Source organism: Scomber scombrus, chromosome 24, assembly GCF_963691925.1.
Source record: "Scomber scombrus chromosome 24, fScoSco1.1, whole genome shotgun sequence".
In the NCBI taxonomy this organism is placed as follows: domain Eukaryota; kingdom Metazoa; phylum Chordata; class Actinopteri; order Scombriformes; family Scombridae; genus Scomber; species Scomber scombrus.
The window spans coordinates 9,557,538-9,570,652 of record NC_084993.1 but is presented as its reverse complement, the minus strand read 5'-3'; the positions used below and the strand labels follow the sequence as shown (position 1 = coordinate 9,570,652).

Below are 13,115 nucleotides of genomic sequence, written 5' to 3'. Positions count from 1 at the left end.
GTCACCCATCAGCTCAGCACTCCTCACAGGATTGATAGGATCAACCTTGGACACAAGGACAGCAGGTGAATGGACAGGCAGCATATCAGCGCTGTCAGGGGAGAACTGTCTGCTTTTCAGGAATCAAAAAAATCGCCTGTTTTTAATTAATAACTGTGTGCAAGAGTGACTGAGTAAAACCAATGATCAAAATCCACTCCAACTTTGTGGTTTAACATGTTATCCTTCAATTTTACGAAATATTTAAAATCAACTTCACCTTTTTAATACATTATTCTAGTACAATAAAGCAGAAATTGTGAGACTTAAAATTTTGAAAAATTGGTGCGGGGCGAGATGCTTTGCTGAAGCAACTGTTCAAAACAACGTAACGTTTTGGAAGGACATGTGCGGCACAAGTTAGATGGGAAACACTGTATAATATGCATTTGAATTAGACTACTAACACGAGAGATGAGGGTTTTCCATCTTGGTGACATTTTAGATTTGCAGGCAGGAAGCGATGCTTTCTTGCAGGTTCTTGAAGATTTAAATGTCAGTGCTGGGAGGTTTGACATGTGAAGGACAAGATCAAATTGAGAAAACAAACATGCTATCCGGGAGGGGGACAATCTCCTCTACTTGTTTTTTGATTTTTCCCATTGGCCCACTCTACCTTTCATTGCCTTAATTGACTGACCACTTGTGATTTATATAAATACAATTGACTTGACCAGCCTCTAGCTTGCTTCTCTACTGGTTTGTCTTCAGCCTGAGTGCTGTCCAGTCGTCTCATCATCCTTCCCAGCTGTTTCCTCCCTCTATTCCACCTTTCTGCTTCTCTTTCGGCCTGCCCATCAAACTATTTGGTTGTCCTCCCGACTGTTTCTGCCCATCTGCCAAGCCTTCTGATTGTCATCGCAACTGTTTACACTCATCTCCTCAGTTCCCTGGCAGCTCTCTTCAGCAAGCCTCATCTACTCCTCTAGTGCCCAGGGATCTCATCTACACCTACCCATGCCAGACTGTGTATCACCTGTCTCCATCAGGTCAGGGCAGGCCCTCCTATTTCTGACCAGTAGAATGCTCTGCCGCTGATTGCTTTTGAATTGACACCACACCTTCCTGGGACATCACCAGTTAAACACATACAACAATAATTAAGTAAATCATATTAACACATCTGTTAATTCATACTTCAGAATCTTGAATGAAGATTGACGAGCATAATAGGTTCTTGGCCCGCCTTCAGCCTGAATCCCACATAACCATTCATTCTGTTGTACTTCCTGACTTCCTTTATCTTTTCTTGCAGACTTTCCTTATCCAAATAGGTAGTTTTAGGATTGACTGTCTTATGTTGTACAGACTGTACAACAATTTATATAAATAAAACGGACTTGACTAGCCTCCAGCTTGCTTGTCATCTGGTTCTTCTCCAGCTCTTTTCATAGCTTGTAAAACTTGATGAGCCAACAGGAAACATGATGAAGATTGACCCTAACATCCAGCCTTGATTTATCAGTGGGCATTTTGTCCTCACAACTCTTATGTTCCTGCCTGCCCTGGTCATCCTCCCTACTGTTTCCATCCGCCTGTCGGGCCTTCTGGTCATCCTTTGGACTGTTTCCATCTCCCCATCGAACAGCCTGGTTGTGCTTCCGACTGTTTCCACCTGGCTTCTCACCTTCCTGAGACATCACAAGTTTAACACATCCACAAATCACACTGTTTAACATGCTTTCTGGTTACTACGGATAATCCACCCATCACACTGCAGACAGTCTTTATAGAGACTGTAGTTACAATGAGAACTGCTGACTGTGAGATCTGCAGAAACTTTGTGTTCGTGGAAAGAAATGTAGCTGTTGAGTTTTTCTTTCCATGTGCTCCATCATATTGGGATAAGAGCAGAAATCTCAGTGGTGGGGCTGGGGTCAAAAACAAACAACCATATTAGTTGAAAGTGAGAAAATGCAGTATTTTTGTAGTTTTGGTGGACTGAGCCTTTAGCAGGGATGTGACGATACACTCAGCTCACGAGACGATATTGGGTTCACGAGAACGAGACAAGTATTTTAACACTATTTTTAAGAAAACTTCAATGATGAAATATGACTGGAAAAATAGACTGAAAGTCACAAAATACAAAACAATGCAGGTGCATTTTGAAATGTTTTAACTAATCTAGTAATGAATGTCACTTCAGTTTTATTTTCTAAGTATGAATTATATGTAGTATGCAATATGCAAGCACTGTAATAGACCCCCCACCACCCCCCCATATAGATAGATATTTTATAGATAATATTGGTATTTATGGAACTAACTACCATAAAGACCAAACTTGTATACAATCACAAATACCAAAAATGAAGTATGAATAGAAACAATTCCAGTATATAAATGTAAATGAAATAATCAACTTATCACAAATTATAATATATTGCTAATTTTAAAAAAACAATACAGAAATTAAAGTCAATTGCACAAATCCTGTATCACATAAATACACAAGTAGAACATACTTATGTTTTGTGTTTTAATTTGGTAGTGTAGAGACCTGAGGTCAACCTACCGCTGCTCCTCTCCTCATCTCCTACTCACACCTTCTCAGCAGGTAGAAGCTGTTATTTCACAGACTAGAACAAGGGTGCCTACTTCAACAAGGTTAATTGACCCACATGGTGACATTACAAAAAAGAAGACATGAAGTGCAAATGAGCGATAGAAAACCGATTGTATTTTCTTTTCTTTTTTTTGGCGTGCACGCCACACGAATACTGCTTCGTGAGACAGCATTCATCTCGACGAGTAACATCGTCACGTTTTAATCTCGCAAGATTTGATCTTTGTCCCTTGTTACCTTTATCTGTGGAGATGAGGGCCAGTTCAGCTTGTAGGGATTCAGTCTTCTTGTGGTGTCCAGGTGGCTCAGAAAAGTAGGAGTTTTGTGCAAAGCCTATTTTGAATTAACCTAAAAAACTGAACCAGGATCAGTTTGTTTTATTATGCTGGTTTGGAGTAGATTAAGTCAGGTCTGGTTTATTTCATGACTTTGAAACACAGGCCTGAGACATAAAACCCTGATCACATCAGCTTATAGTGAAGAAAACAGATGTGTGATGACATAACTGTGACCTCAGTGTAGCACAAATATATTAAAAAAGAAAAACACTCACCAAGTACTTAATTAGAACACCTGCGCAGTCTAATGCAATCCAACAGCTCTGCCAGAAGTTCTACTTTTATGTTTTAAGTTTCATAAAGAGTATGTAATTGAAGTGAAGTCATACTACTTTTAGTTTTTTAGTGGTTGTATACTGGAGTGTAAAATATTGAAAAGTGTTTCTAGTATTTTGCCCTCCATGTATGTTAGTGTCACGTCCTGCACATATTAAAGGAATTTATATTGCATAATTATATCAGAAAATTTACATAAATATTGATGTATGAGGTGCAATATACTTTTAAACAACCTTGACAATTGGCCAAGTAATTTATTTTAAAGCAAGGTGATAAGATAATTAGCATTTATTTAACCTGATGTTGGATTATGTGACTTGATATTTTTGTTTGATGGAATTTCTAAAAGCATATTTTTACTTTGTCATCATGGATTGAGTGTAGATTAATATGCAAAAAATGATATAGTATCCATATATCAATTTTAAGTGAAATCTGCAACACTGTGCAAAAAGTGAACAGGTCTGAATACTTTTTGAAACCACTGTAGGAGCATCCATAGGGAGTAATGTTAAAATGTCTTCAGATTGGCTGTCTGCCACATTCTGTGTCATTTTATTTAGAAACGTTTAAAGACCAGTTTCCCTGGTAGCTTCAGATTTATTTCATATGTTACTGCAACATCTAGCCTTGGACCTTTTATCCACTTTTTACAGTTTTATTGAAAAGTATCTCTGGATATATAGATATTAAGCAGCTCATTTAAAGTCCCTATTCCTGGTCAGGCTTTGAAATCATGCATTAAACGACGACTTCTAGTCAAACTGGACTGTTTGAACTTCCCACACTGCACAGCTCATTTTGTTCACTTTCTTACCTTTTACTTTAGATATAAGGTGTAGACAGCATGCAGGCAGCCAACACGTCCTTGATGACCAAACCTCAGTCTGCTGCTTTGATATTCATTATTCTGAACTTTGGTGTGAACTAAAGCATTCATTACTGTTGTGCTTTCAGAGCAACCAGAGCGTGTGATTTTAAAAACAGACTACTTTGTTGTCCTTGTGTCCTCTATTTTGATTTGACTTCCAAACATCCAGACCAGCACATAGCAGAAGATGTATATAGTGCATTCAGACCTGTTTAGGTTTCCACAGTTTATGTTGCAGCCTCATGTAGAATTGTTGAATTTTTTCTTCACAAGTCTGTACTCAGTACTAGGGCTGGGCAATTAATTGAAACCGACATTTAGAAACTCTAATCGACTTAATCTTGCTCATGTCAATTAATCGTGGTGTTCATTGTTGCCATGACAGTAAAGGTTGCATATCTTTAAGGAATTTGAAAACTTGTCTCCGGTGATCATTTTAACCCAAACCATGATCTTTTCATAGTTCTAATCAAGTAAACTAGACATTAACCACAGCGTCACACCTTAAAACAGCATTATTTTCACTCCCTAAAGATACTCAGGTCCGAAGATGTCACAAAATATGGTGTGAGGGCAGCAGTGTTAAATACAAAACAAAAGAAACTGTGAAAATACATAATTGTTCATCAAGGGAGGAGATAATCGTTCATTAATCGTAATCGAGGTTAAAAGTTCAATTAATCGTCTTTGACTTTTGCCATAATCGCCCAGCCCTACTAGATTTTTTGCAAAATTATTAAAAAGGAAAACTAATATCACATTGATATATGATTGCTTCTTCTGTTTAATAATTATTAGAGGCCACTGTGCTCTTGGGAACCTTCAATGCAGCAGATTCCCCACAAAAAACAACTCAACATTCCACCCTTAATTAACTTGGCATGTACAATTGCATTGCACATATATTTGTCAATTTCAAGGGCACCTAAGCAGTCCAGGCCTTGGATTCAGTAAAGCCTGAACAGATTCCACCGAGGCTCCACAATCCCCTTTTAATGACCCAGCACTCGACTCTCCTTGAGACCTACACTCTAAATCAATACAGATGCAGAAAGAAAGCGGTTTATTAGGTGTTCTGTGTTACTTAACCTGGGCCTGGCAGCTGTTTGAACTCCACTTTGTTTTGTAGAAAGTGGAATTATGACTGAAGTAAACAATGCGTTAATATATTATTTATGAAAAAGTGATTTTGTTTTGTTTTTTTAAATATAGACCCTCATTGCTCTTTCCTTGTGGGCATGACATTGAATATAGAGTTCTACATAATCATGTTTGTGGAAGCGTCTCATTAAAAACGGATCATGGAGAAATCCAATAGACAAACCTTCACCTGTTACAATAAGATATCCAGGAATCTTGTTTTGCTAACAGTGTTTTTAAGAAGCAGCTCTGCAGTGTTTGATGTAGTGTTTTCTCATAGCTGGATGTAAAATATTATAAAGTAACATTTCTCACAATATTACAGCTGTGCCTGCACTCTCACACACATCCCAAATCAAAAGGAAGACCAGGCAGTGTACTTTAAACACGTAAAAGGAAATATATATTTTTTTAAATGAAATAACAAAAAAGAACAACATTTCATACAGAAGAGCTGCTTTTGTCATTTGCAGAAGTAATTTACACAGGACTTGAAATGAAACCACTTCACACGAGGTGGCACAACAGCATCCCCACCACACAGAGTGGAATATTGACCTTTTTTTTTTTTTAGCTTTATTTTTTCACCCCCTCCACCGATGTGCCTTTCATACAGAGTTTACTGTACGGTAGGTGAGGCAGAGCTGTGCCACTTCCTGTAAAGCATGAAGAGGTTATGTCACATACTGAGCTTCTTTTAAGGGTTAATATACACTGGCTCTTGGTAATTCACTCGTATGACGTACGCACCATTGAAACATTTACACACAAAATTTAGTTATTTTCTCTCCCTCAAAACAAGAACTCCTAATATTTTTTTAAGACAACAGTTAACAGTTCCAAACGTTGGCTCTAGGATTGAATGTATCCCACCTACATGAGACCCTCCCCTCCCACACAGACATTCCTATAAACACTTTCATTTTAACAAGCATGGCTCACTATTAGTGTGAGGAACGAAGAACTTGTCGTGGCGGCCTGCCTGGGAGAAACCAGGGGTGTGCATAGGTGTTACAGACTTGTTCCCCGAGGCTCTGATAAGGCAGTTTATTTTTCTCCTTTTCCATTAGTGTTTCTTTTTTTCTTTTTTTGTCTTTCAGTTCAGGAGCCGTGTTTAGTGGTGGATGTCGGTGCTTTTTTCATTGCAGATCATGCCCCGAGAATGATACTCCAGGTCCACTGACCACTGATTTAGCATTTCATGTAAGGAGGAGAGGGATAAAGACAGCTAGAGAGTAGGCAAGACAAAAATGAAAACTGAAGTGACAAGATGCAGTACATGTCTTCTTCATTGTCAGTTTTGTGCAAACTGGGATGTAAACAAAGACCATCAGAGAGGCTGGGGGAGGGAGGCGGGGGTACAACAGGCTACAGCAACACAGGGGGACGACAGCGGAGAGGGATGCAGTGTGCTCCTTCAACAAACTGACAGGCACAGAGGGCCGGTGAAATAAATAAAGGGCTGGGGATGAGTTGGGGAGAAAGAAACTGCCAAGTTTCCTGTGCTTTTTGCTTCACTCAAACTTGCATTTGGAGCTGAGGGAGTTACTTGTCGCCACTATAGCAGCTTCTAATGTGCTTCAAAGTTCGGCTTGTTTGTCACAGGGGCCGAGGAGATTAGAGGGCGTCGGAGAAGAGGACACAGAGTACCACAAGAAGTACCTTAAAAGGTCAACACACACTCACATAAGACTGCTTTATGGTCATGCTCGCTATTGCCTTTCCAATATTACCACCCATCCATCAATTACAAAAGAAAAGTACAAAATATCTACCACACTGCCCCTCCACTCCCCTCCCTGCAACTATATAAGGACAGAACCATATTCACTTAGTTTTTATCATTTATATATATATGTATATATGTACACAACAATATGCCTTTGAGGCTGTTGAGAAAAAGGGGGCGGGGGCAGGATGAAGTCTCTGTAGTGAAGTGTCAGAGTCAGTAGTTTCTTCATTTCCCTCTTTTTCAGCAACAGTTTATCTACAGATGTGTGATTCTGATGAGAGAGACATGATTCAAAGGGGATTTGACCAAAGTTTAGCATCCGTGTTGGATCAGAGAGGGATGGTCCAGGGTGATGAGCTAAATGCCGTTGATTGTGTGTCAGTAGACCCAGGACACAGGGACCCACTGAGAAGTGGTGGACACCAGGTCTACAGCCTCCTCCAGCAGGTGGAGGGTGTCGTCAATTTCATTGTTGATGATGGTCTGGTCGAAGTAGTGAGCGTAGGTCTGCTGCAGCATCTCTGATTCCTTCTGGAGCCGCTGAAGAGAGTCATCCTGAGGGTGTGTTTGACGAAAAGAAAGGGGGAGCTCAGTGATTGGAGTAGAAATGTTGTTTGTTGAATGTGATATGCTTCAAGGCTCCATTTTCAGAATTACTGCTGAGTTTTTATGTTTGTTTTTATCAAATGGCAAGAGATGTGTGCAATAACTTAAGATTATTCACAATTTCAGATTAAATTAACCAAAATACTAAACAAATTCATAGCTGTTCTCTGATCTATATGCTCTTAGCTTCAAGTAATTATGCTCAAATACAGATTGGGTCCTTGAGAAAGCAGAACCACTCTGTATCGTTTTGATGTCTGAAACAAAGCTTAAACTTTATTCAAAAAGACGACAGATTTTTAACCACTTAAACTTTCTAGCATACCATGACACGGTTTTAAGCTCATCAATTTAAAAGACCTTTGTGTTTCAGGGCTGTCAGTGTGAAATTAACGTTGGCTCAAGTAGCAACAGTGCCGATTTGCAAACAATATTTGTCAGTCAAGTGGACAATTATGAATTTAGCTGTTGTCAGTAAATATAATGCATTATGGAAATTGTATTTTAATGTCTGTAACATTGATGTAATTTCTTAGTAGCAGTGAGAAAGGGTTATAATTTCTGTTTAAGGAAACTAGTTACACCAAGTTTACTTTGAAGTTGACTTCTATTGGCTTAAAAGAAAAACAGAGCACAATAAACAGTATGTGATTAAGCTTGGAGTGAAAATACGTGCAATCTAAATTGCAATTGCAATATTGATCAGAAATGCCATAATTAGACATTTTGCAAAGTTGTTGAGCATGCAGGAAGGATAGAAGATAGGGTTGGACCAGAGGAGACAACAATGCATGAAGCTGCACCATAATTTTGAGGATTAGTATTAGAGGGAGTTGAGGAGCAAGAGGAATAGGACTGGACATAGCTAGACTACAACAGCCATACAAACATAGATGCCAGACATTTCTTTCTACAATACCTAAACACAAGCTGAACTCAAAGCATTTAATCAGTACTTACAGGCAGTTTCCTGCACCACTTTGGAACCTTGAGTGCAAATGAAAACAGGCATGCCAAAGAAAATACAAACACACTTAAAGCAAAGAGGGCACATGCAGTGAGAGAAACATTCAGAGAGGCAAAAAGGAGTGAAGGTGATTTTAACGCCAGGTTTCTTATTTTTTTTAAAGATATGCTTTCAGGCATTTTTGCCATTAATGGAAAGTTGATAGTAGAGAAACAGACAGGAAACAAGAGAGAGAGAGCCATGACATGCAACAAAGGTCCAAAGCCAAAGTCGAAAGGGATGTTGCGATCACGTAGCATGTGCTGTAACCACTCAGCCACCAGGGCGCAGCTTGTTTTAATTCTAAACGCAAGTTAGTGAGTACAAGCAAATGAAATAAATCTGGAAAAACTAGCAAGACTGGGAGAGGAAAGAAGTATTTATGTGCATACCTCAGTCATGCCTGGGGTGATGGTGGGAGCTGCGATGAAGACAACATAGGGAGCAAACTCGGCTGTCCTGAGGATCTTTAGTGCCTGATGAAAGAAAGAGATTTTATTAGGTATTAAGTAAAATGTTCCATAATGTCTTTGAGACATGACTGTTGTGCTGTATCTATAATGCTGCAGTGCTTTCAGGGTTTGTTTGTTTTTACCTCCGACTGTTGTGGCAGTTACTGTTAAACGGTAATGATATCAATGAAGGCATAACATATGACCATAGTTGTAGAACGACATTGGGTTGTGACATGTTCTCTTCATATTAAAGTTGTTGTAATTGACAGCATTTCATGAATATCAAATTCATGTTATTTGCTTCTGTATAAGAAGCCTTAAGACAATGCAACATGTCTGGGGGCAGTGGTGGCCAAAAGGTTAGAGAAGCGAGCTTATGACTGGAGGGTTGCTGGTTCAATACACCAGACCAGCAGAGTGAATCTGGAAAGTGAAGAAGCAGCACTTGCCCTCCCTCATTACCACCACTGAGGTGGCCCTAACCTGCCACCTGCTCCAGTAGAGCAGCCAACAGATCAGACTGTGGTTGTACTGGGCAACTTCCAGGTGTGAATGTGTGTAACTCTGCAAATATGATCAAAGGAGAGTCTCAGTGAATTTCCCTGATTTTAAAATCATTCCATTAAACATTAAGCTGTTGTATTGATGCAGGTACAGTGCATGTCTGAAAAGAGCCTGAGACACACAAAGCTTTTGTCACCTGTGGCTCAACATCCAGAATGGAGATCATGCCCTGGGCATGGATCTGCCTGATAGTCTCCAGCCTGGTTCCATACATGGCATCTTCATGGCTGCCATACTCCAGGTAGTCATTGTTGCTGATGTCCTGCATCATCTGGTCATGAGACACAAAGTAGTAGTTTTTCCCATTCTCCTCATCCTTCTTAGGAGGCCGAGTTGTGTCTGAACAGAGAGTCAGATGAATGGACACACCGTAAGAAACTGATACTGTGTATTACTGAAAAAACATACAATTCTCACATCTGAGCAGCTGGAACCAGCAAATATTTGGTATTTTTGCTTACAAACAAGAAACTGATAACATAGATTTAGAATAATTTTCTCATAATTGATTTTTCAATGAATTGTTGCAACTGTAAAACTGGTGCTGTAGCTCCAAGAAATGGACAGACAGTGTTTTGCTAGCAGTGGTATTGAAGAGAGTCATTTGCAGACATGTGTACATGCTGATTAATGTTTGTTTGGTGGCTCCCTTCAACAAGCTACGGTGAAGGACAAGATGTGTTAATTGTTGTGTTAATTGTTGTAAGTTAGATGGGGAGACATTAGTAGGTTGTTCAGATTTGGTCTAGCATCTGCTGTCAGGCTCAGTGTGACTGTTCCCACAAAGTAGACTGTTTTATGCTAAATGTGATTGGCTGTATCCAAATAAGGTCTCCCTCTATGTAGACTGTAGTATTTCAGTTAGTCTTTGCTGTATGTTATTGTTATGAATTTGTACTACTGGGGTCTGCAGTAGACAGCAGCAAAAAAAAAACTGAAAACAATTTATAGAAAACAAAAACATGTGTGCAACTGCACTCACATCTGAAAATGTATTAGCAGTTCAGGGAGTATGTTGGTAGGTTAATGCATGTTGTGTGTTCTACTGAGAAGTAGGGCTGGGTAATATATTGATATTATATCGATATTGTGATATGAGACTAGATATCGTCTTAGAATTTGGATATCGTAATATCATGATACGGCATAAGTGTTTCTTTTCCTGGTTTTAAAGGCTGCATTACAGTAAAATTATGTAATTTTTCTGAGCTGAACAGACTGTTCTAGCTGTTCTTTACCTTTGTCATTATATCCACATTACTGATGATTATTTATCAAAAATCTCATTGTGTAAATATTTTGTGAAAGCACCAACAGTCATCCCTACAATATCGATATTGAGGTATTTGGTCACATATATTGTGATATTTGATTTTATCCATATCGCCCAGCCCTACTGAGAAGTCACACTGAAAACATGTGACCACATCACACTGTTCTGTTACTCTTGTGTAGTTGTTATGGTGTAGTAGTGTGTGCCTCCTTACGAGGGATTGGGTAGGCAAAGCGGTCAGGATGTTTGGTAATGAGAGTGTTCTTGATGTGCCTCCTGCCAACTCCATGTGCACCTGAATGAAAGAAGAAAAGTACAGGTTAATCAATCCAGTAACAGACACAACACCTAGTTTAATGTTGAATTAAACTTTCATAAATGGTTTTCTGCACGTATAGTTGTATATGGAGCACTGTCTCTGGTGTTAAATGTGGATGGCCTCTTTGATGTTTGTCTGGCTGTCTACGCAGCGAAGCTTTGTCTGGTTTTGGTGTGTTCTTCAGACAGCTGATGTGGAGTGTTCATTTTGCCTCTTTATTCATGGTTCTTACTGTTGGATTATGCACTGTTACCAAAAGCTACTGCATGTGATTTCCTATACCGCTGTAGGGTTGTGTTTTATAGTGCACCAGCAACAATTTTAAAAGAGAGGTCTGGATTATTTCAAGTCCATCCAAGTCCAATTGTGTACAAAAACAAGGACAGTGAATTGTGTTCTCCATCACTTGCAATGGAAGTACATTATGAAGAGATGTCTTAATGGCCTGTATGAACAGGAGGAATCATTATAGCAAGTAAACCTGTTTCAATGTTCTTTAGGGCTCCTGACTACTCTTTTCAAGATAAGCTTGAAAAAATATGGACCTGTCCTTCAGTACTCACGGGCCATACGTGCATTGAACGATTGGGTGGCTGTAACCATTTCTCCATAGACGGACTACTTTAAGGGGACAAAATTCACATGTGTTGTTCCTGTGAAGCTAATATTTGATTTCTTATGTAGATATGGCATGTGAGTGTCAAATATACATATGTTTTAAAGAATTGATTGGTTTGTGGTTAGTGTTGAGTCTGTGTTGTGTAAGATCTGTATGTAAACAGTGGTCGTTCTGCTTCTGTCTGCCTTCTCATAACGGATGTCTAGTAATGGCGGCTTATCCTCATCTGTTCTCTTGTGAGTTTGATGTAACTCAAGGCGAGGTTGATGATTTGTTTTTGTTGCCCTGCTTCAAAATATTAAGTGTCTTCACACTACAAAGGATAAGGCTGGTGATGATATTGTCAACAACTCTGATGTGGAGAGCCAAACCAACAATAACTCAACCTACTTTCATGTATTCCTCTGTGCTTTAGATCTCTATTGTTTTCCAGAAACTACTAAGAACATGTCAATTGGCCACACCTCTGCAATGACTGACATGTTTCCTCACTCTGAAGGCAATGTCTACCATAGTTTGTTTAGAAATGGCTCCAAAGATTAATAACAGCTATAAGATTGTTGTACAACAGATACAACTGTGGATACACGTTTATGTTTACAGTCTTTTTCTACCTTGATGTACTACATATCACAACAAGCTAGCAAAGCTCTGTATTAGTCTTTAAAGCCATTTCTAAGTTACCATTATCACACTCGTCAGGGTGAAGGAACATGTCATCCAGTCTGACTCATTGATGTGTTTTTAGTAGCTTTTGGTGAACAAGTACAGAGGATATCAGACTTTGGATACACACACAATACTTAGAAGAAAAATGTGTTTATTGTTGGTAATGAATGTGAGATTTGTTGATAGTAAGATAACAGCCTTATGCTTTAAGGTCAATGAAGCGGTTTGGTGGCACACATTAACAACTGTAAGGTGGTGTAGATAGTGATCCCATGCCTGTTCCTTTGATTTGCTTGTACAAATCCCTTTTACATGAACTAAGTTGTGTCTAGCAGTTGAATGATCTGATACAGTTTAAGGTTGGTTCTGTCTCACAAGCTGAAGTACTGTGGTAGCCATTTACTGACCTTCACCTCTTCCTTCATATAAATGCTGGTCAAAAGGTTTTTGCAACAGGAATCTTTAAAATCTCCATTATTCTTCATAATCTGGCAAAGTATTGAGTTGACTGATAAATATAACTAAATATCCTAGAGACAAATCTGTGTGTGTGGTGCACCTTTGGCAGTCCATAAATGTTTGGCAGTACATGATTTTCTTTTAGGGCTGCACGATTTGGTGAAAAAGTCATAATTC

General features: G+C 39.1%; 1 protein-coding gene across 2 annotated transcripts in view; it reads right to left on the bottom strand.

Annotated features, from left to right (window-relative positions):
* Positions 1-5,622: 5,622 nt before the first annotated feature.
* Positions 5,623-13,115, bottom strand: part of LOC134006599 (peripheral plasma membrane protein CASK-like) — a 46,259-nt gene continuing 38,766 nt past the window's right edge. For both annotated transcript variants that reach the window (XM_062445527.1, XM_062445528.1), the window contains 4 exons: positions 11,087-11,167; positions 9,736-9,938; positions 8,973-9,056; positions 5,623-7,523 (listed from right to left, as the gene is read on the bottom strand). In XM_062445527.1, coding sequence (XP_062301511.1) covers positions 7,347-7,523; positions 8,973-9,056; positions 9,736-9,938; positions 11,087-11,167 — 545 coding nt within the window. In that variant the 3' untranslated portion in view covers positions 5,623-7,346. The remainder of the gene's footprint in view (positions 7,524-8,972; positions 9,057-9,735; positions 9,939-11,086; positions 11,168-13,115) is intronic.